Source organism: Rhea pennata, chromosome 12 (assembly GCF_028389875.1).
Source record: "Rhea pennata isolate bPtePen1 chromosome 12, bPtePen1.pri, whole genome shotgun sequence".
In the NCBI taxonomy this organism is placed as follows: domain Eukaryota; kingdom Metazoa; phylum Chordata; class Aves; order Rheiformes; family Rheidae; genus Rhea; species Rhea pennata.
In genome coordinates this window covers 9,090,174-9,113,882 of record NC_084674.1, presented here as the reverse complement: position 1 = coordinate 9,113,882, position 23,709 = coordinate 9,090,174, and the positions used below count along the sequence as shown (strand labels likewise).

The 23,709-nt window shown below is 40.4% G+C and overlaps 1 protein-coding gene across 1 annotated transcript in view; it reads left to right on the top strand.

Annotated features, from left to right (window-relative positions):
* PTPRG (protein tyrosine phosphatase receptor type G) overlaps positions 1–23,709 on the top strand; it is a 404,579-nt gene that overhangs the window by 362,865 nt on the left and 18,005 nt on the right. Inside the window, exons 15-16 of the mRNA XM_062585127.1 lie at positions 12,701–12,792; positions 23,332–23,428. Coding sequence (XP_062441111.1) covers positions 12,701–12,792; positions 23,332–23,428 — 189 coding nt within the window. The remainder of the gene's footprint in view (positions 1–12,700; positions 12,793–23,331; positions 23,429–23,709) is intronic.

The following is a 23,709-nucleotide window of genomic DNA, read 5'->3' as shown; positions in this document are numbered from 1 at the left end:
TACCTAAAGGAGAGAACGTATTCATGGTTAACATGATTTTTTTTTTTATAGACGTTTGTTGTATCAGTGCTGCTTCATTTAAATTCATGTGCTTTGCAATGGGGCTCTGAGTACCAATGCTGTGTTTTTCCATAGGCACTTCTTCCACATTATTTTAATTAAAAATTTCAGAATAACCTTTGTGAAATGTCAAGAACAAGAGCAACACTTCTTAGAAATACTAACGCATTGCATGCAAAGTGAAATGGATTGCAATGTCAGGGTGGGTTGTGGACGAAGGATAACCAGCTCCACTGCTCTCTTGAGACCAGTAGACTTGCCCCCCACTTCCAGCGTATGCAGAGGTGGGAAAAGCAAAAGATGTAAAGTCCAAAGCCATTTGTTAATTTGACATTAATCGAGTTACCAAAGGCCAAATTCTTCCCTCAGCTGTGTCAAGAGCAAAGGTGGAGCCAGAGTTTGGCACTATATTCTCTTCGTGAGGCATTTCCTCTAGGAATTATCAAGTACAGGATTTAGTTCCTTTTAAGCAATGATGACAGAAAACAGCTTGATGTTACAGTGGCTTGTGCAGCTGCTGCCTTCTTCGGTGTTACTCAGTTTCACTGACAGAATTAAGAAACCCAAAATGTTATGTTGATCTCAGTCTGTCAAATGATTGTGCTTGTTGCTTCGAGGTGGTGTTTTCGGTTTCCTTCTATTATGTAATCTGTGCCAATGGTCTAGGATTCAATCTGCAGCTAATTTTAATGAAAACATTCAAAGACATCTCTGACAGTGTAGGAGAAGGCACTCTGAGAAAACATACATTCTAGAGAAATGAAAGAATCCAGTTACATTTTCCCTGACTTTATTCAGTATAAATACAAGGCTTTCCTTCTAGAAAGAGTCTTTCAAAGTATCCATAAGAATTAATATGAAAGATTAGCTGTTACATTCGTATAGAAAATGTTAGGCAGTTTGCCTTGAAGTCTGATTCTGCACCTCTGAAAATAGAAGAAAACATACCATTATCACCTGTCCTTTCTGCATACTAAGGTGTGTGTCCTGGCCTCCTCACTTCCATTAGCAAGGAGCCACTCTTCCTCTCATTCTTCTTTGAGTAACATGAGATGGGATGTTTCAGTTTTAGACAATTTGAGATGAGTTTTTGAAAAAGAACCCAAGTAGCTGGAAAACTCTGTTGTTCTTACTGTGAGTTCAGAAGAAATGATTCCGTGATGCTTTTAGCAATCAGTGCAATGGTCCCATCATGCCTACTCTCGTCTTCACATTGATACTTTCCTTGGAGCTTGCCAGGAAGGGGAGGGGAGACTAAATTGGACTCTCTACAGAGCAGTATCTAAACCGGGGGAATTGTGAGCACAAGGCAGTAGGGGAAGAGAAATGCTGTCATTGGAGAGAAGTCTCTTTGGCCAATTTAAAATATTTATTGTAAGTGATAAGAAACTTTCTTAGACAAAGAAACATGCAGAAAGGTCCATCTTTTAAGGTCTGCAGTCTGTTTAGTCTAGACAGTGGTTCTTTCCTACCTCACAGGTAGGTTTTGAGGATCAGTCCATTGAAGACCGGAAGGCACTCATATAAATGGTAATAGAAGCTGCAGAAGTGCCATTAAAACAGTATCAGTGGCAGGTACCATAAGGCCTGCACATCCATTAGTGCTTCTCCAGCAACCGTTCTTGTGTGTGAGATCAAGCTGCCAAGAACTAAAGAAAATTACCATTTGGGGACATCTTCCCATAACTGGAACAAGCCAAACTGTTGGACCACTGCAGCTTCAGGATTGATACAATGTCATCATCACTGCAGTACAGTCTATGCTCTGTTCAGACTCTGTCCTGCTGAGAAAGAGCTATTCACATCTGGTAATGAGCACTGCAACTTAAGGGACCTGCTGAGCAAGTGCTGCAAGACTACTTGAGAAGTTGTCTTTGTTGTCAAAAATCTGCAGTGATGCTGATCAGCTCTAAGGCATGCGAGGAGCTAGGCCTTGGAAAGAGGTTTAGTCAGATGCAAAGGTGAATCCAGCCGTCTGATTCCCACTCTAATGACTAAACTTCTGTGGACATAACAGATGTTTTGATGCCTGCATATAGACATCTAAATGGAGTTGTTTTAATCTGAAGCTGAATTGTGCCAAGAGAGAATGAGATGAGAGAATTCATTAAGAGAGAATGAATGAGTTGATGAACTCAAAGATCTTTGCACCAACAGCAAAGCTATTGAAAGTATCAAAAGTCAAATCATTCCATGGAAGTGCCTCTCTCTGTCTGTATTTAGTATACAGGCAGTTTCTTTGGTCAGTATTTAGGCTCAAATTTATTGGAGATAAATTCAAGCTATGTAGACTTTTTCCAAAGTTGTGATACACAGCACTAAAAGATCTTGAAGCTCTCCTAAACATTGTCCCCATCTGTAGATACAATAAAGGCCTGTTTCCACCAACCAACCTGCTACTTAAACGACAACTCTTCAGTGACATCAGCTGCTGCTGTCATGTAGGCAGCCCTCTGGAGTTCCTTGAAAACATTAAATAGCAAAATTCTCCCTTGAATTGATCCCAACTGATGAAACAATAAGCTTTTGAATTTTGCTTCTGGAAACTACCAGAGAATGCAATAAAATCTTACTTGCTATATTGATCCTAGAAGTAAAATATAAGTAACATTTTAACAAAAGCAAGTTCTTCGAAGTAACCTTGTTAGCTTGTGATCCCCTAGGCAATACCTTCTTAAAAATTATGTGTAAATGGTGCCTGTGGAACCATGCATCTATTGCCTAGAATTCAGTAGACTGACTTCCATTCTCAGTTATGTACAAGCCGCCACACTGATGGCAACTGAGAGCAGTGTGTCTAAAAACGTTTAAAAGATTTGCCAGGGCCCATCTACAGCACGCAGTGAGGCATCAGTTGGAGAGAGCTGAGCTAGGTTTTGGGTTGGCTAGTCCTGGCTCAGGTGCAGGGTAGCTCTGCCAGGTCCGGGGGAGCGAGCTGCAGTGTCGTCCTGATGCAGCTTGAGAGGTTGCCGAAGTTGTGCTGGTATCACTGCATGCAGCCACTCTGCTCTGCTGACGTACCGACGTGCTCTGAGGTAGCTTTCATGTTTCCTACTACACCATGTTCTGCTCTCCTGTTTAGATGTACCCTCAGTTTCCTCAGCTCCAGGAACTCTAAAATTGATCTCCCAGCTACCTGCAATAACTATATACTACAACTTAGCAGATCTGCAATCTAAAAAATCAGCTGGTAAAGGAATAATTTTACCCATTTTCTATTTCACTTCCCATGGCCTACGTGCTTAATTATTGTGCATGAAGCCACATCACCCATAGGCATGTGCTTATCTATGCAAATTTGCTCTGAGACCCAAATCATTATCATTATTCATAATTATCTGCTCTGCTTGATCTAGAGAAACACAGGACAAAGGAGATATCATTAACTGAGTCACCCACTGGATATTACAACTGAGGTATAAATCTTAACTCACATAAGCCTTATGCCTGACAGTAATGCATCTGTAATCAATGACAGACTTCTGAAACTCCCTGGACTTTCAACTGAACAAAATTATTTCTCCATATTCTCTGTCTTGCCTCTACACTCCGTTAATTTTGGCCATATCCACATCATTTTGCATGGATCTCTTCACTATAAACGTTCAGGCTTGGCAACGTCTCACTCTCACTAAACCAGCTCCTGTTCCCATTCTTTTTTTTTTTTTTTTCCTAGTCAGATTAGTATCTTGGTATAGAGTTTCTGGCCTTGATCCTTTGTGGTAGATTCAGGAAATAAGAATAACAGCACAGTCATGGATGCAGACCTGTATGTCTTGCAACACCACAGAACAAAATGAAGCCCCATCAGTCTTCCTTTGTGCTACTTGTCACAAGACCTGCTCCAGTAAAGCAATGCAGAAGTGCACCACCATGTAACTTAGATGATATCGAATACTAAGGTTAGCAAAAATTCTACTTTTACTACCATCCTCTTCCTAGTCTTTGTTTTAGAGCTTTCCTGCTCTTGGGCAATGACTTGTTCTGGAGCTTACTGTGGCTTTAACGGTTCCTTGCCCGGGCCCATGGGCACAACAGGCATTTTGGCACTGATGTTAGCAGGACTGGTTGTTGGTGAGATCAGTGCAGAGATACTTGAGGCTTGACCCTATGGCAAAACTCAGAACTGTGCGTAGTCTTGACCACAGTCCAGGGAAACATGGCTCATAAAGAGCGGAATGGCTGGCTGGCTGATGCAGCAGATTCTTTTAGCATATTATTCCAGACGTCTTTCACCATTTTTAGTATAAGTTAAATGTCTCAGATGTGATGCCAGTCATTTCAGCTTTGTCTAGACTATAAAACTCAGGAATACTTCCCAGTTCTTGATTCAAGGTGCATGCAGTTTCAGATTTAAATGGCAGTAGATTCATTTTGTAACTACTGCTGGAGTTTCTGAATAGTGTATTTTAAAGTAGCTAGTGGCAGAATCTGTGCGAGAAACGCTCTCTTGCTTCTTTAGGAATGATTCCATGTGGGTGCATGAGCCTAGAAAATTCTGAAGTAGCCGGATGTGTTGTAGTGAGAAAGTGTCTTGACCACCTCATGTTATCATGTAAGGGTGTGAAGGCCAGTGCAGTCATGACTCTTCTTCATTTCCCTGTATCATGGTTACAAGAACCAGTCCCATAAAGCATCCATCTTATTAATTGTTAGTTTCTATTAAATCTTCTGATTTAAAAGATCTTTGAAACTGTGAGTTTCTACCTTATTCCATGGTTATATACAATGGTTCTGTGGTTACATATGATAACCCCAGTTCCCCTGACCCTTTCCTGGTGAATGTGATTAGACTTTAGTGTGTTTTCTACAAGCACAGCATCTTCACTTCTAATGTCTTCCGCCCTGTGATGGACCATTTCCTTTAAAATATCGTACAAATGATCGTACTCATTTGACAAAGAAATTGCAGGTCCTTATTGGAGGCTTGGTATGGTTATTGTTTTCTACTGGGATGTGACTGGCTCAGATTGCATCCAAAGACCTAAATATGAGCACCAGGATGCCTCCATGGCCAGCCTGTGGCCAGCAGTGACAGTGTGCTGAACAGAGTGATTCTCTGTGCTAGAGCCTGGCTAGGCACCAGGAAAAGTACTAGCTACAACTGAGGACTTATTTCTCAAGAACATGAAGCTGTTCATTAAGCACAGACATAGTGTTCTTCAGCTGTTTAAGACTTTACAGCTGCTTTCTGCTCCCTGTGGATTTATATTCCAGCACCATATTGTGAATTGTACCTATCTTCAGCTTCGGTTAAAGTCATGAATGCAGTATCGCAAACACAGCCACCCTTTGAAACCAAGAAAATATTAAGGTGTTTTAGGGAACATCCACCTCCCTTTTCCTCTGCTACCAACCCTGCTCCTACAGCACACTGGGGAATTTGTGGTATAGTATCCCCTCCTAATTATGGTACTTGTAATTAGGGCTTCAGGAGTTGTCTGAATCATTCCAAAACACATGCTCTCCTGGTGGCTGTGCCAAGTGTAGAGATTTTTAGGACAGGTTCTTCTCTGAAAGCCATCAGATGACCAGAGAGAGCTCTTGCCCATCCTGTGAAGTTGCACCTCTGTGTGCTTACATAGAAGGCCTGTGGGTAATTGATGGCACAGCTGGGACCTGAGGCTGGAAATCTGAGTTGAGTTGCTTAGCAGGCGATACCAAATAAAATCATATTTAATGTCTGTGCTAAAGGAAAATTAACATTATTTCATTCTGTTGGACTGAAATTGGTTTTTTGGGTCCATTCCTTTTTGCTTAAAGGCAAGAACTGCATTGCTGTTGCCTTTATAATTAATGATAACCTAATCTAGGATTTGTACAAGCAGATTTAAACTGAGCTTTTATTTTGACACATATAAAATCTTATCATTAACATCTTTATATTTCTGACTGACACATGGCTAATAGCATAGCAGTAGATTAAATCTTGAAGCAAGAGAGATGAATGTAGCTACAATATTACGCAGGTGATTTTTCATATTCTGCTTTTTTGTGTGTGCTTTATCAGAAACCTACCCTTCTGTTCATTTGACTTGATTATAACAAATAGATAATAATTATCTTGCTGAAAAGAATTTTTTGAATTTTATGTTTTTCTTTCAACATGCCCACCTATCCAGGACTCTCTCAAATATATTCATAGCATTTTTCTTGCTTTTTCCCTTTGAAAGGTGTTTTTATTAAAAGCAGTACTTGATAAACACATAATAATAAAAATGTGAACATTGATGAGGAATAATGTCCCCAATAATTAATTCTCAGCAATTCATAATTTATCTTAATTTATTTTAATTTATAATTTATCTTAACTGTTGAGGTCACTGACTTCAGAGGATGAAGGGCTTTCAGCAGGTAATTTGAGCTCCTAGAAATAAACCTACCGTGTTGCCATTTTATTAGTTATGCAGACACAATCTCCGCAGAAAGCAGGTATGTTATTGATACTAAGATTTTTTTTGACTTTATTTTATCGTAAATTAATTAGTACTTATGCACAAATAAAACTATTTAGTACAAATATTGTACTATAATTATTTGTACTATAATTAGTACAAATAAAACTGTTCTTATCTTTCTGGCAATTTTTATACAGCAAGAAGTGTGATCAGTCAGAAAAATTAATTATTCCACATAAAATGCAAGCTCTTCTTTTGCATTCTTGTTTTAAATAGTTGAAAAAGAAAGACAGTTTTTCACAGAGTTGAAGGCCCTGGTTGTAAAAATGCCCATGATACGAATGCATTAAACCTAAAATTGCTGGAAGAAAACTGGGGCCACCCATCTATATACCTGGAATTATTTGTGTATTAGCTTGAGTGCGGGCAGCTCAAACAGGCCACATTCAGTAAGTGCCAAAATTGGAGCTGCCTGTGAAGCTTCTCTCCCTCATGTATGTGCTTCATGGTATACTCACAACCTGTATGTTTAGAGCTTTAGTCTAAGCTTCTGTGTACAAGGTGGACACCTGACCTTACTGAAGCTGATGGGAGTTTTTCAGTAACCTCTAGCGGGGCTGAATTTCATCCAAGGGTGTGCTGTTATTTCTGCACTAGCCTTGCAATATTCTTTATGATCAGCAGCTTTTCTAGAGACAGCCCAGATGGAGACTTCTTGGGGCTTTAGCATCCTCATTTAGTAGTGTGTGTTGTGTGTACTCTGACATTACATGGTACAGCTGTGTAGATCCTATTTAAATCTGGGCTGCGAGAGCCCCATTTCTGGCTATGGAAATGTGAGTCTGCTGGAGCTGCAATCCACGTGGTTATTTCTGCTGCAGTGCTTTCTTTAAAGCATGCTTTTACTCTTGCTCTGCAACCTGCATTCAATCTGACATATAGTGTACATTATAGAATGGTTGTGAGACTCAGTTATGAGTAACATAGGTCCTAAATGTTGGTGCCGAGTGTTGCAGCTGCTTGCAGGAGTTCTGTTCTGCATCCTCCTGTTTAAAAGGAAAAAATCATGAACAACACTGATTGGGGTAAATAAAACCCAGGAGCAGTAAACAAACAAACAAACAAACAAAAAAGCATGCTGCTGGGAACAGAAGACACTTGAATGCTGTGGATGTGGGACAACAGTTCCTGGAGTGGGGTTATGAAGTCAGATGGGTTATTTTTCTGCAAGCTTAGAGGTTAAATCCAATCCCACTAGGAGCCTGCTGGAGGATATTACTTTCTAGACTCTGGAAATTTTTTTTGCCGAAGATGAGAACTGTGAGGACACACTGTTGAGGGTGAATGCTCCAGGATTAATGTTGCTAATGGTGGTTTCGTGATTGGCACTTAGCCAATTTAGGTTTGTCCTGCTGTCAGAAAGGGCGGTCTCCCCCGTTGCTTCACCATTTCACATGGCAATGAGTAGGATTAACCCATCTGTCCGATTGACAGCTAATCCTTCTTTCTGCTTCCTGGAAATCAACTAATCATTTTCTAGATTAATTAGCCAGATCAGCAAGCTCATTCAGTTCAGTGCTCAGCCACACAGGCAGGGAAGAGGGAGTGGGTGGAAGCACCTTGTCCTTTGGTTTAAGCCACCTGTGAAAAGCAGGCTGAAAATGGATGGAGGTGCTTTGGAGATGCAAGGAGTGGCACAAGGATGCTGAATGGTGCAGTGAGTACACGGCTGCTGTTTGAGCAGCTGAGCCAAGCCACATGACAGCCACTGCACATGAATGCAGGCGATCTTCCAGATGAGGAACTGAAGTACAGTCACAAACAAACAGGAAAAGCTTTCAAAAGTAAGACATGAGATACAGGGAGGACATTGGACTTCAGCAGATCGGTAAAATAGTAGCTGAAAATGGGAAGCATTTGTAAACAGAATGAAAAGCATGGGTGAATCTTTATTAATTCTTCTTTATGTGTGTCAAACAGCTGGTCTTCAGAAACACCAAAACACCAAACTAGGCAAAGGTAATATGAGGGAGCACTTAGTTTTTTGATGTTCTGGATTAATTCCTTACTCAAATCTTTCTATTCCAATCCAGTACCACTAAACCATCCAGTGAACTCTCTGGCTGTAAATGAATCAAATTGAATCTGAGATCTTATTATGTGGAAATGCCATCTCTGATATGTTATCTTGTTTTTCTCTTAAAATTGACCCCGATTGCTTTAACATTACAGAGGCAGCTTGTTAAGTAGGAAGTAGAGGGAAATCCTTCTTGGTAGGATTACTAATTATCCAGACTTTAAATGTAACCCTGGTACTAACTTTGTTGCCTCTATATACTTTGGGCTTGTTTTGAAGGTTAGCTACCTTCTGAAAGAATGCATCACATATTCTGCATCCTTCATCTATTGCCAATTCATAGAAAATGAGGTGCAAGGAAAGGTTTTTCTCTTCTTTTTTTGAAGACATGACTGTCTTCCTCGTATTTTGCCTTTGCGGCAGGAAGTGACTTGCATTATACTCCCCTTCAGTATTGTGCTTTTGTTATTCGTCTCAGCTGCTCCTCTTGGACTAGCAAGTGAAGATGAGAACTGCACCTAAATTTTAAATATCTAGCATAGTAATGAAATGCATTGCCACTTGTCAGCTTCAGTAGGCTCTGATTATAAATACTGGTGTCCTGGGGACTTCTGCCCCATCCACCTAATGTTACTTCTTTCTCTGCATAACCCAAAGGGTTACTGTGCAAGTATGGTGCCAGATTCAGCTCATATTTTATAGTAACGTAAATCCAGAATCATTTTATTTACACTTGTATAACAGATGGCCAAACCCAAACTGGACAGAACTGTAATTATTTGTGCAGTGTTAGAGGTGAAGGTATGTTATTAAAACATTTCCCTGTTCCCTTTGAATAATGAGTAAGTCTCACAAAATGTAAGCATCATCCTGACAATATCAAATGTCACTCTGGTCTCCAGATGAGAAAAAGTATATGGTACAAAATGCAATATGCACTGAACAACTGTTAGAGCTCTTAATTAGCCATTATAGGATTCCATTAATCTCTTCAATCGACTTAAAGAATTATTGTCATTGAAGTCCGTTTGTCTTCAGATGGAAGAGAGGCTTAACCAAAGCCTTCGGACTGCAGATTCTGCAAGGAAAAGCATATTCTGTGCATCTAGCTACATCTATTGGTTTTCGTAGAGAAGGTTAAGGTTATCTTCATATACCATCAGAGCCGGTATCATCCAGGAGTGCTGAGTATGTTAGTAGATATTTCAGCTGAGATTTGACAAGCTACGCATAGCTAAACACACACACACCCCAACTAGAGTAATTTGTGTTCTCTACTAGGAGTGTGGGGTTGAGGGTCACTACTAGAAAAATACAGGCCCAAATTACCTTAATGCGTTTCTGCTCCCTTGGTTAGTGCAATGCACTATACGTTACGTACCACTTCTCCTCCCACCATGACCGTCAGGAAAGGGGCTCAGAGATCAGCCAGGGAAGCAGCAGCATCCTGCTTGCTACTGGTTGCCCATCCTCGACCACGTGGGTCCACTGAGGGATGCTTCCCCCAGCTTCTGCGTGGCACCTGCCTGATCTCGCACAGTCGGTAGGACCACATTATCCCAGCAATTTAAAGGCTGAAAAGCATAAGCATTGATTCAGTTCCTAATTTTTGTGGTTTCTGCTGTTATTCTTCCAAAGACCAAATAATTGTGTTTGCTCCAGCATGGTTTTCCTGAGTTTACAGGCAGCTTCAGCAGCATAAGTGCCTTTCTCCCAGTGAGCTCATATATCAACATTATTTACTATTTAATTTATTTGCTGTTTAATTGTTGCCCTGTTATCAAATAGGGTAAAAACTGCATAAAGCTAAAGCTTCTGAAAGGAATTGGGAGTGGCTGTAGAAGAGAAAAGGCAGAGGAGGAAAAAGGAAGGAGAAAAAATAAAGGATAGTGAACAATGAAGAAGAGAATAAGCAGTAGCTATAAAGGTAGAGAGATACTGCCACCACGCAATGATGATGATGAAAGAAAACTAACCATATTTTGCCATGGATCTGTGGTGCAGACCCATCCTTGAAATTGGTGAGAGCTCAATGGACTGGAGAGTACGTTACCTTTAATTTATTTCTTGGCTCACAGATCACAATTAAAATTAAATTTGGCCTTCTGCAAAATTAAATTGGACACTTTGGTCTGCTGCAGTGAGTCCCTGATCTCAGTTGGTCTCAGCTGAGCTAGACTCTACTCAAGAAAAGAAAACAAATAACAGCTATGAAACTTTTCTTGTGACAATATGTGAAATTGCTATCATAGCACAAGTTATTTTCAAGAAAATTAAGGATATGTGGGCTACTTTTCAGGAGGGGAACAATAGTTTTACAGGCTCTTACTACAGACTGCTGTTCCTATAGATCATTCCATTTGAGTGTCTTGGCTGCAAAAATAGTAATATGTATGTTGTTATCAGATGATGATATTCTCAATATTACATAGAATAAATGTTAGCACTTAAATATTGTAGAGTGCCAGCATTTCTGCATGCTGCAGCTTTTTACTAAAATGAGCATACACTTGTCAAATGTTTGGAATTCTTTATTATTCAGTAAATGAGCATGTGGCTAATTAAAGTAGCATTACTATATTGGGAGGTGATCAGATTGCAAACATATCTTCAACAATTGCCTCTTGTAAATAAAATAGAAGAAGCTGATTGAAATCTGAAAATGTCAATAGATGCAATAAGCCACCCTGGAGCGTTACCTGATAAAATAAGAGTAGAGAAGTAATGACATGGTCGATATTAACAGCCATCAGCTGCAGAGAAATCAGATTGTCAGGACTGGATCTATAAAATTCTTGCCAAAGTAGAACCTCATTTACACATACAGATCTTCATACCCTTTGCTAAGAAAAGCATATGTGACAGCTTAGAGGTTTTAGCTGCCAAAGATCTTTCACTCTGAATACAGTAAATGTCACATCTATTTATTTATCGTTAAATTTTGCTAAGTATCTGTAGAAATATTTGGATTTTTTCTACCATAATGTAGGTCTTTAAAAGGAAAAGAATCCAGATTATAATGCAGCTGTAGCACCAAACCATATGGCTGCTAAATGGAAGCAAAAATACACCACTGAATTACTGGGAGTAAACATAAACTGCATGTGATCTTCAGAAGAATATTAAATGGGATACATAAATACCAGAATATTGCCATAAAATCACACTATCAGACAATAGTAGCCATCAGGCGATAGATTATTTCACATGCTGAAAGTAATCACAGTTGTATAGCAATTTACATTTTCTAAATGCCAGACTGAAAATATTAACTAATGAATCTTGGCAAGCACAGTGTTTTCACCAACTGCAGTGTGGTTATAACAATGTCTAGACTTCTTTTTTCTGAGACAGAGCGAAATAAGACAATATTCCTACATCTCACTTTTATTAGAAACTACCCAGAGTTCCAGGTGCTTAAAACAGTCTTGGTTGTCTTTAATTCAATTCAAGCTTTTGATTTCTTTCTTTCAAGAAAATGTTTGTGGATGATTTATTGATATATTGAGTAGAATTTGCACTATGCTGAGCAAGAACAAATGGTCCAGTGGAATGCATATTCAATGTTACGAATGGTGTCTGGCATGAGAGAAAACTCAAATTAGTGTGGGTGTTGTGTTGCCTGTTCTTTTGCACAGAGATGATTTCATGGTAGGTTTGTTTGGATACTATATTGTTATATAAAAAGGAAAAAGTCAGAAATTTGTCTGTTCCAGGAGAGAAGCCTGGGTCTCTGCTCAGTCTGGTAAAAACTTAATGGGAGCAATTATCAACTGTACCTTCATATTTTGTGTCTTTCTGTTTTTCTAAAATGATGGGTAAGAAAAGGGCCCTTCATCCCATCCACAGCTGTCTTCAAACTGTATATGAACTTGATGATCTTTGAACTTCTGTTGGACTTGTAAATAAGCATCACAGGGAACAGATCGCCAGATTCTGTATTTGCAAGGCTTAGAATTAGAAATATAATGTGAAGAGTTTCCTCAATATTAACCAGATTCATCAAGATTTTTTATTACTGCATATTGAACTAGCTCTGCCCCTAGGAACTCAGATCCAGGTGATACTAAGCGAATGCTTTGTCTCCAGAGTTTGCAGATGATTGCATAGATCTTGAAATTTTACATCTGAGACAAATAACAACTCTGAATCTCTCTTTCTACAGATGATATGGAAGCAATTCCAGTCAAGCAGTTCGTTAAACACATCAGTGAGCTGTATTCTAATAACCAGCATGGGTTCTCAGAAGACTTTGAGGTATGATTTAATGATCCACTGGTAAAATGGTGTTCTCCTAAATTTAATTCCTTATTGATAGTAAGGGGCTTTGTGACATCTGTGTGATGCTGTCATGGCAGAGGTAAATGGGATGCTCAAATGTATGAGAAGAAAAAGGGAAATACCAATTTTCTACCAGATACAGGTAAGCTGAGACGGGACACTTATAGGTGGTTTCTAACCATCACAGAGCAAGGATCTAAGGTAGCTTTCTATTAGAACTAGTTAATACCTCCAGGAGGTACTTATCAGGGTTTGTGTTAAATTGGAAAAGCTGCCTGCAGTCCCAAGGAAAGATACGGTGATACAAGGAGTTGATTTTAACCCCATGCTTCCGTTATACATAACCTGAAGCTTGTTTTACTCATTTTGGCACAGAATTTGCTTTCTTTAGTCACACTGAGTAGAGAGCAAAGTGTTACCTTGAGTAACCAAAAGGAGCAAAATAGCACTCCATATAGAGTAACAGAATTTGGCCATTTATGAAGCCCCCAAGCTATGGCTGCCACCTCCAGTTCCTGATGGGTTGGTTCCTATACTCCTTGTTCATCCTCTGTTTGAGCAGAAAAGATTGTCATTGAAGTCATTGCTATTTTTGTTCAAGTAAAACCAAGGAGAAAGGCTTCAGGACTTGGCTAGTAGTCTTTACTTAATGCGACTGTTTTAAAGTTTGTGACTTGTTACCTATTTAGGACAGGCTCTGACCTCTGCTGCTATAAATTTGAGGTAATTCCAACAAAGTGCAACATTTTTCTGACCCTGGGTTACCCAACCTGTCTTGTCCATGCATGGTAAATAAACATTACACATTATGAGAAAAGTCTGTATAAGTCACTGCCTAAAAAAACACAAGCCAGTATTCCTTGGCTAGCTTTTAGGCATTTCTTTCAGGCAGTCTAATCACAGTCACATGCTGAACTTTTGGGAGTATTGACAAGCAGAAGGAACCCCAGCAAACTGTATGGAGCTTCCCCACCTGCGAAAGATGCGTTTGCATTATGCATGTGAATCACAGGGGCAGCTAAGCTTATAAACAAGGCAATGAAAGAAAATAGGTGGCTGAATACCTACAGCTTCTTTGCTTGCTGCAGTAAAGACAAGACTGTATGCAGGAATTGTTTTTAATGGGGTCATTTAAAACATTTATTGTTGCTGTTTGGTTACTGTCTATAAAGAGTAGCTGCTTTGTCTGATGCCTAAAAACCATTGTGTAAGTTAGAAACATTTTGTATTCATGAGGAAGTCAAATGTGTAAGGTGTTAAAATGATTTAGTTCAATTGACTGCTGGCTGGATGGCTGAGCAGGAATATTGAGGCATTTAACAATGTTGATGGTATTCAGGACAAACATTTATTCTCCAGAGAGCAGAATTTGATCAGGATGATCAAATGCAACTCACTCTTCTCAATTATTTATGAATTGCGACCCTGGTGCTATTCATCACAGCTGGGTTTTACACCATTTAATTATTCAAAATAATCAGCAACACATCTGTAAACTTGGTCTGGCTTTAAGCAGGCTTTGCTTCAGCTGTTGCAAAATCACTGCTATTAACAAATGTTGGACACCTTCTGCCCATGTTTTAGCAAAGAAAAACGTTGCTCTAATAGCCCTATTTTTCCCTTCTTTCTGGAGCTCCCTACCGTGACTGCCGTGCCGTGGCGGCTAGTCCGGAGAGCTCGTTTTAGCCAATTAGTTCTCTTCTGGGGAGTCCAGGGTCCCCTCTGAGGGGACGTTAACCTCCTCCACCTGCACTCGCACACCAAATTCGGTTCTCCTGCTGGCTTAAAATTTGGAGTGTCTCCTTTGAAGGAAGACAGTATAGCCACTCCGAATGTATTTCTCTATAGCTGAGTTCTCGGCTTTGTAAAGACTAGATGAAATCTCCTTTTCGGAGAGTAAGGAGAAGGAATGGGAGCACAAGGGTCACTGTTTGGGATAAATGGTCTAGCTCCCTCTTGTTGCCGACAACTTGCGGGCTCGATTTTCTTCTCCCTCATGGTCCACAGTGATGGGGCTGGAGGGTGAACCTGGGATTTTCCCCCCACCCCATAGGTAACTTCTTTTCTCAAGTGCCTAAACTGGCTCAGAAATCAGGATCCCAATTTTGAAAGTGGCTGAGGGGTATGGGAGCCTGAGGTTACATGCGTACAGCAGCTATTAGAAGCGGCTAGCGGTAGACCGTGTATGATCAGACCCAGCCATGGCATACTATCTGCTGGTATCATATCTGCCAGATACAGTGAAGCTTAGCTGGTGTTTTAGAGAAAAGCAGTGGGATTCCAGCTGAAACAGAAAATCCAGTGTTACGGGGCTGCTAGCCTGAGATGAAGAATACCACAGGCACCTCATTCAAAACGCAGAGTGGGTGCAACTTCATGCTGCACATTCAAATCTGTGTAAAATCACATGTTAGCAGGTTCCTGCGGTACCAGCAGACTTTATCCTGGATCAGGTTTTGTCTGCCCACACCACTCTGACTTTCTGCCAGGACAGCTGTCCCCGTTCTTGCACGTAATACCGAAAAAGCAGCATGAACTCCTCGTCGTGAAGTCTTGCTGGTTTAACAGGGATGGGAGTGTGTGCTGATACCTGATTTGGATCGCGTGCATACTGCTGGGGATTGGGTGTGCGCACGCGGTGTCAGTGATCCCCCCCCAGCCCTTCCTACCAAGGAACTTCTGTAAAGCGGTCTGCAGTTCTGAAGGCATGCAGGCTTTTGGAAAAACCCTACTTTTTACATCTAACAAGAGAAGAGAAGAGGAAGACAAGGAGATGCTGAAAAAAAATTGAGCAATACTATAGAATAAATAAGTTGTCCCAAAGATAGCAAGCACATAGCATTTTTTATATGAAAAAAAGCATCCAAATATCTTAAAAAGTTCCTGTAGCAGGAAGTTTTACAGTGGAATCTTAGAAGGGAAAGAGTAAGCTAGGAGCAAACATTATCTGCCATATGTAGAAGGTAAAAATTGTCCATTTGTTTGTTGCTAGTTTGGGGGTACGTTTCTTCCTGTGTTTTTGGCAGCATGTTGCGGGTTGCATTGAGTTGTTTTTTACATGAAGAAGATTCCTTTGAAAGTAAATTATATAACTACTCCCTCTCTCCTCCCCTTAAAATGAAGTGTAATAACAGCTAAATATTTTGTGAGTGTGCTTAGGAAGCATTTTATGTACAGAGGAAAAAAGGACTTCAAACTCAAAAGTCTCTCTCTGGAAAGTAATTCCAAAATGAATCTTACTCCCTTTGGGGAATCATGATGCGAGTAGCCAGCTTTATTGTTTGGTGATAGCTAGACACTCTTGCATATACAGAATTGTAGAGCTTTCCTTTGAGTCCAATGAATTTTCAATATTTGATATAAACTAGAAATGTAAGGCTCAATTTAATACTGAACAACAAACAGCTTTTTAAAATAAAGTTCACAATCGTGGGTTGTCAGTGCTGGTTTCTCATCTAATTCTTTGAACTCCAGCTTGGAATCAGTCAACCTAATAACGATAAAAGTTCAAGAAGCTTTTTGGATTGCTCTTGCAGACAGCTCCAGCAGTCTTGTCCTCTGGCAGATGAGGTGAGGTGCCACATTTTTGCAGCGCATCCTTGAGCTGGGGTTTGGTGGCTCGTCTGCCCTGTGTGCACAGTGGCAAGACTGTGCAAAGACTGGGAGGCTTCCCAAGCCAGGGGTTGTATTTGGTCGTTGCCCAGCCAAAAATTGTGTCAGCATTATTGAGTTTAATAGTCTGTGATGGGCCTTTCTTCTGCAAATTTCTAATCGCTTTTTGAACCCTTGTAGACTTCTGGTGTCCAAAACATCCCGTGGCAATGAGTGCTATGATTTGTTCCACGAGAACAGGCTTCCTTTTGGTTTTAATTCATGCCTAATAGTGTCTTTCAGCACCTCCTAGTTCTTGCATTACAAAGTACATCCTTATATCACCTCCCAAATGCCACACGTGATTCTGTGTACATTCTTCGTATCTCCCTTTAATAATCTCTTTTCAAAACTGAGGAAGTCTGCACTATTTAATCTGTTTGTTTGAGGAGCTCTTCCAGGCTTCAGGTCACTTTTTTCCTCTGTAACTTTTTTCCTAACTTTACCATATCCTTTTTGAGATGAAAAGGCCAGAACCGTGCACGGTATTTAATGACTGGCTTTATTGCAGAGTTATGCAGGGACCTAGTGATGTTTTCTGTTTGGTTTTCTATTTTCCTCCTTTCTAATGTACTATTTGTTTTTTAACAACCACTGAGCACTCAGCCCACACCTCCAGAAAACTATCAGCTGTGACCCCAAGGTCTCTTTGCTGAATGGCAATAGCAAATTGAGAACCTGTCAGTGTGTATGTATAGTTAGGGTTGTTTTTCCCAAGTACATCACTTTGCATTTATCAACATTGAATTTCATTTGCCATTTTGTCACTCAGCCACTCAGTATTGTGAGAATATTCTGCTTCCCTTCACAAACAGCTTTTGTTCTAATTATCCTGAATAATTTTGTATTACAGACCCACTTTGTCTCCTTTGCAGTCTGTTTATGAATAGAGCAGGTCCCTGTAAAGTTTCGCTGGCAAAATCTAACACTGACAACTCGTGGGTTGTGAGTCCCATCTTCAACCTCTTAGTACATAGGGAGACTTTTCCTTTTGCTCTACAACAGATCAGGTTTTAAGAAACATTTTGTGAGACACCTTTTCAAACACATTTTGGAAATCCAAATATGCTGTTCTATTGCAGACTGTCCTGTCTATGGACTTCTTCAGGGACCTCTTCACACGGACCTCTTCACACTCAATCTGCTCTTTATTTGGCAGTTTGCCCCAAAGAGAACTCAGATTTAGTGGGCAGTAGTGCCTGAAATCCCTTCTGGATCTCTTTTTTTTTTTAAAAAAAAAAAAAAAAAACTAATGTCACATTTGCCGTCCTCTCTTCTCCCACTACTCAGCCTGATTATACAGGGCTTGCACCCTCCAAATTCTTTTATCAGCAAGAGTGCGAAGTGTGTCCTCCCGTGGCGATTCTTTTCACCCCCTCCTTGGTCTGACCTCTTATTGAAATAAAACAATTAGTTTTGTGAACAGAATATGAATGAAGAATAAGCCAAGATATCATCCCCTGCCCCCAAAGCTAGCTGTGAAGTTTTATACTATAATGCTTCATTTGGACTTCAGAGACCAGACAATGTTGTTTTCCTGCTCCCTAATTCTGGAGTGGGTTGGTCGGTGCTGCTGCAGGAGAGATTAGAGTGGGTGAACACAATCTCCGCAGACCTTTCTGCTGCCTGCAGCCGTGCGAACATAATGATTCATTGCCAATTTGGAGTCTGCACAGGCTCACTGAACGCGGAGGCAGGCTGTCTAGTTCCCTCATCACATAAATTGAAAATATCTTTATACTCCGGTGACACCTTCTTCTAAACGTCCTGAAATGTGAGGAAATAACGTAAATCCGTATCTCCAGTGGTGTGGCAGGGATTAGCTAACACTACTCGCATGGTTGTCACTGCTTGGGGCAGGGGTCACTAGCTCTTCTTAACCAGCGACCTCAGAATCTTATCCGCTCATGAAGGGCAGCATCTAAGACTGAGATGGCACTGTGCTTTGCACTTTTCTTAAGACTAAAAACACTCTGTCGTTATACTGGCATCGCTCCTAGTTTGGACCCAGCTTGCATCAGAAACATGCTCCAACTGCATCTACCCCCAAGAAATTTGGCAGTAGGGAGATGCCATTTAAAAAACGTGCACCCTGGAGATTTTGCTGCACTGGGAAACGTTTTATAGCTCTGCCCCCAAATTGGCATAATTAGGGATATTCTCAGCCTGTGTATTGCTGTACTGAAACTAAAGGGAAGTAGCACTGTGAAGCTGGAAGGTGAAGGACTTAGTGCAGAAGAGGGTCTGCCTGGAGTTTTGTGTTCTTATCTTGCTGCTTGACCTACCTAAGAAACTGATACTGTGAACTAACAGGTAAAGTTGAGGAAAAGCAGTAAATGGGCTCAGGCATCTGGGCTTTCTGTTATTAATTATAGCTCAGCAATAGCTCCCAAATTTTCTGCTGGGAAATCCCACTCAAAAGAGCCATAACCCTGCATAGGGAATGCAAGGTTTCATTCAGGCACTGGCACCTCCCTGCCCAACGAAGGGCAGGATATAGCAAGAAAATATTACTCCACTGTCCTCTGCTCTCTCACATGTGTAGACATTATTTGAGTATACAGGTTAGCTATGAGCACAGCTCTGGTTCTGAGTTGCTCACACTTGCATGAATCTTTAACCACTTATTATGATTCCTCCGCTGCTATTGCTGTGTTCGGTCCTTTTGGTTTGTTTATTTTCCCTTCTGTCTAGGCTCTCCCCAGCTACCTTTCTCCTGAGTGCTATCAGAGAGTTTATACTAGTGCTAAATTATCACAAAAATCTACACTGTTCCTGTGGGAGATCTTCAGATGCTATTTGCTGTCTCTGTTGGTACGCTGTCTTCATGTTTGCAGAACAAACACCAAGAGAACAACCACAGAATTCTCTAATTTGGGATTAAACTAATAGATCAGGAGTGATCTTAGGAGGGGTGGATGCACTAGCTGCTTTCATGCTGAAAAATACCACAGTAAGATCAAAACATAGCTGTGGATCTTCTCTAATTTAGTCCTTCAAATTAGGATCCTTTCTTTGTTCATTCCTCCTCATTGCTATTCATAGGCTTTTACAGTTCAGCCCCTGCTAGGACATCTGCTGACAGAAGTAATGGGAAACAACAGCAGCGCTGCATAAGGCCAAATCAAGAGACTGAGTCCCTGCTCAGTCACTGTGGCAAAATTTCTTACTCACAACCTGATATTGCCAGCAAGATGCTGGAGCAGTTTGATTTTACACTTTAGTGGAAACTCTTTGAAGTTTAGAAAAAACTAATCTGTAACTTGTTTCAGAAAGGCAATGAAAATGGACCATTAAACCTGGGTGTATCAAATTCCAATTAGCATTAGCATGGACAATATAATTAAAAGGTAAATTAGCCGTAATAGCAAGGCCTAGAACACTTTTTACAGTAACTAACGGTCAATTGAAACCATGTACTTTGGTTTCTTGGGTTGTCGATGATAAGTTGAAAGGACAGGACAAGAGCCTGTATCCATTCATCTTAGGACAGCAATGTGTTCTGCGAAGTTAAACATAAAGAGCAGCAGCACGCTAGCCAGCCACCATTAAAATCAGTGGAAGAGACTAAAGAGATTAAAGAAAGCAGAAGAAGAGACCGGAGTGGAAAAGTTTGTCTGATATGACTTGATTAATTACAGACATGGTGCTAAAGGTAGCTGTCCTTTTACTCCAAGGTGCCAGGAGCGGTTTCATGTTAATTGGAGAAGACTTTGTTTAGGTTGCGATGAGTAGCTCAGGCACCAGAGCTGACCTGGTGGCCTGCCTGCAAAGTTGTAATGATAGTGTAATCGTGATGATGTTTTAAATGCAAATGAATGACTGGGTAAGCAGGAAGATTTAGAAATCACATAGTGTTAATTGCATTAGCAGTAGAAAATGTTGGGGAAGTAAATATGTAATAATATATGATGTGATAAAAAGGCATAGTTAGGAAGGTGACTTGGGAGCTTTCTCTGGGGTGATATTTATTTAAACACCAGGCCATCGTGTTCTGCCAAAGGATAAATTATGCTCTAAAAGCAGGCATAGATAACAGGCTGCAACTAGTCTTGTCTCCTTGCAGCATTTTGTGCATTGATGAAAGACAACCACTTCAACTTTAATGACGAAGGAACGTTAACTTGTGCCTTCGTATCTGGGGTAGCAAACCTGTGATTTAGTAATTCGCAGTTAGCGTCTGGAGAGATGAACAGGAGATAAGAGACAGTGTTATCGATAACCGACCTCAGTTCACTGCCGATCTGGCCATTCAGCATGGCCAAACATTGCCAGTGGCCAGCACAAAGCGAGAAGATGTCCTTGGTCCCCTTCTTACCAGGCAAGCTCAGCAATCCAGAGCTTCTTGTCTTGGACTCAGTGTTCCTGAAGTTGAAATGGGCTTTTATTGCTTTATGTTGATTTTAAGAAAGATGGAAGGAGTTAAGATATACTGGCAAGGCAGAGAGCTTTCCTTGAACAGTCTTATTTTGCTGTGCTTGTGCAGTGTGCAGGTATAGGACTCCCCCATTTTAGCAGTTTTTAAGGGTATTAAAATTCATTTATAAAGTTAAGCTTTTAATATAAGCCATTTTCAGGTGATCACCTCTCACAGCATAAGACCTTCTTTCCCATTGCGATGTTTTTCACCACCTTAGCTTAATCTTCCTCTTCCATTAACTTTATATTGGCCAACTAGGAACGCTGTACAGTCAAAAAAGCAGTCAGCATCAACATAAAAAGGTTAATTAAAATGATTAACCCCTCTAACAATTCCCTTATGGAAAAATCCTATAGAATTTTATAGGAAGTGATACATTTACTACGTAGTATTTAAACTGTCAGAGAGAATTCCTTAGCAGGGATGTAATTCCCAATTAGATTGTCTAACTTTTGAGAGTATTCTCCACAGAATCTTACTGGACTCATCCATATTAAATTCTACAGGATTTGGCATAAATGTTTCAGTGCTAATAACTGTTCCAGAAATAATTTTGTGGTGCTGCAGGGATTTAGTGTTTGATACAGGGCTCTTCGGAAAGAGGGGGTATTTTTTAGAAGTGACCTGCAACAGTACAGGAATAATGTTGCATGATTTTTAAACGCAAAAAAAGCAAAACCGAGTTGCATTAAATCATACAAAAATATAACTCATGCTGCTTTGGCGTTCGCAGTTTAAGCTGAACTGAACCAATGTATAATCAAAAGACCCTTGTTTATTGGAGCTGACAGGCAGAATTTGGGGAAGTGCACACTTCAATGTGGTTTTTTTTCCCCCTGTGATAGAAATGGAACTGTGAAAAATTCTATTAGGGCCAGCCGAGAGCTGTGCCCGATTCCTCTTTGTCTTTGCTCAGCTCGTCCCCTTGACTGTAGTATGCTTCTCCCAATGGAGAGGAGAGCGAGAGAAGCAATTGTTCATTTGGGAGTGCCGCGTGGATATGAAAGCTATAAAATGTTCCAGGTTTTAGTATACTTTGCACTTTCAAAATGTAAATGCTGGGGAAGATATCAAAATTGCTTTGCAGCTCCTTTGTGAAATGTCTGCATAATGCTGAACTCTGTTACATCTGCTGTTTGTATAGCATTTCTCCTGATAATTTTTCTCTGTCACTTAGCTCGTGATCTTTGTAGCAGCTGTGAGCGTCTAATGACTTTCCTCTCTTAGGCAGGTTCTATACTGTTATTTTTAAAGCTTGAAGTACAAAGTAATTTGGCACCTCCCCATATAACCTTGGGGGAAATTAGTTCTATTTGGTGTGATTTCTGGGCCCCACAAAAGGTTTGAATAAATGTAGCTTCTTCCACAACTTTGTGAACTGCAAACATCAATATGTTTTTCAAAACATTTGTTCTAAAACTAAGAATATTTATGCAAATGCTGATGAGAAAGAGCTTTTTGCTTTTTCAGAAAGATTGTATTTAAGCAGATACAAGAAAACATTCCTTGGAAATGGTATAGTATATGAGATTTAGTGATTTACTTGCAAGACAGTCTCCAAAGTATGAACACTCCTAGAGAACTTGGCCAAGGAGAATAGCTACTACTCTCAGGGGCAAAAAAGACACACTGTGTTGCTGCATATAGCCCTGTATTCATTTGTTTGATGATGCAAGTAGGTTAAGAATTAAAAAATTAGAGGAAGTTAGGTATCTCACCTACTTTCTCAACTAGACATATACCTGCATCTCTAGCTTCTTGAACTTCTGGCCTCATTGAGCTAGGTAAATGTCTAAATATATACATCTCCAATATATATCCTAGACACAGCCTTTTACCTTTTTCACTAAATCGTACACTGTTAATAGGTGTACCAGCAGTGGTATTTAAAGCACTATCCATTATCTTCACAGATCTCTTTTATTTATATTTTATAAAAGTCATCTCTCTGCAGAGAACTAACAAAAGGTCAATGCAAAACTCAAATGTCAGAAACCCTGTTTTGAGGGATTACAAGCAAGTAAGTTGTCCAGTGCTTGAAATTCTTCCGTAGAAGTGTTTTTTGTGCTGAATCTCTTATGCCACACTGTGGTCACTCTTGCCTTTGATGGACCTTCTCCTCCCTTCCCAAGGGGGTAGAAAGTGGTGTATGGCACGGGATGGAGCCCAGAAGACTGGGCAGAGGGGTCAGTAGGCCCTCAGGTGCCCAAAATGCATCTGACACCAAGGACATGTAGAGGAGCATAACTGGACACCAGAGAACAGCTAATATGCCCTTGGTTTAAGCAGAATACATCTTAAAAGGCAATACAGAAAGACTATTTATTTAATCCAACCATAAGATACTGGTATTTTAAACCTGTTTCCCATGAGCTATTGCAAAAGGAGATAAAGCTTCATTTCTGGACTGACAGATTTTTCCTTTGCATAATTTTGATGCCTAGGAAGTGCAGCGCTGTACAGCCGACATGAACATCACTGCGGAGCACTCCAACCACCCCGACAACAAGCACAAGAACAGATATATCAACATCCTCGCGTGTAAGTAAGCCTGGGCAATAAGTGCAGGGAATCGACAGGGAAAGCCACTCTCCTCTCCCAGTGCGTGTGTGTGTGACGGGTGACTCAAAGATACGTTACTGCACAATAATTAATGTGAAAGTGTGGCTGAGAGCTCCTTTTCCTGCTAAAAGCAGTGGAAGTTTTGACTTCTGTGGGGCCAGAATTTCACTCCAGCTTTTTCCTTAAGAGGTTTTACAGTTTGATAGTGTAAGTGTTGTTTTTAAAAATACCAGTTCAGTGTGAAACTTTGTGGTGGAACA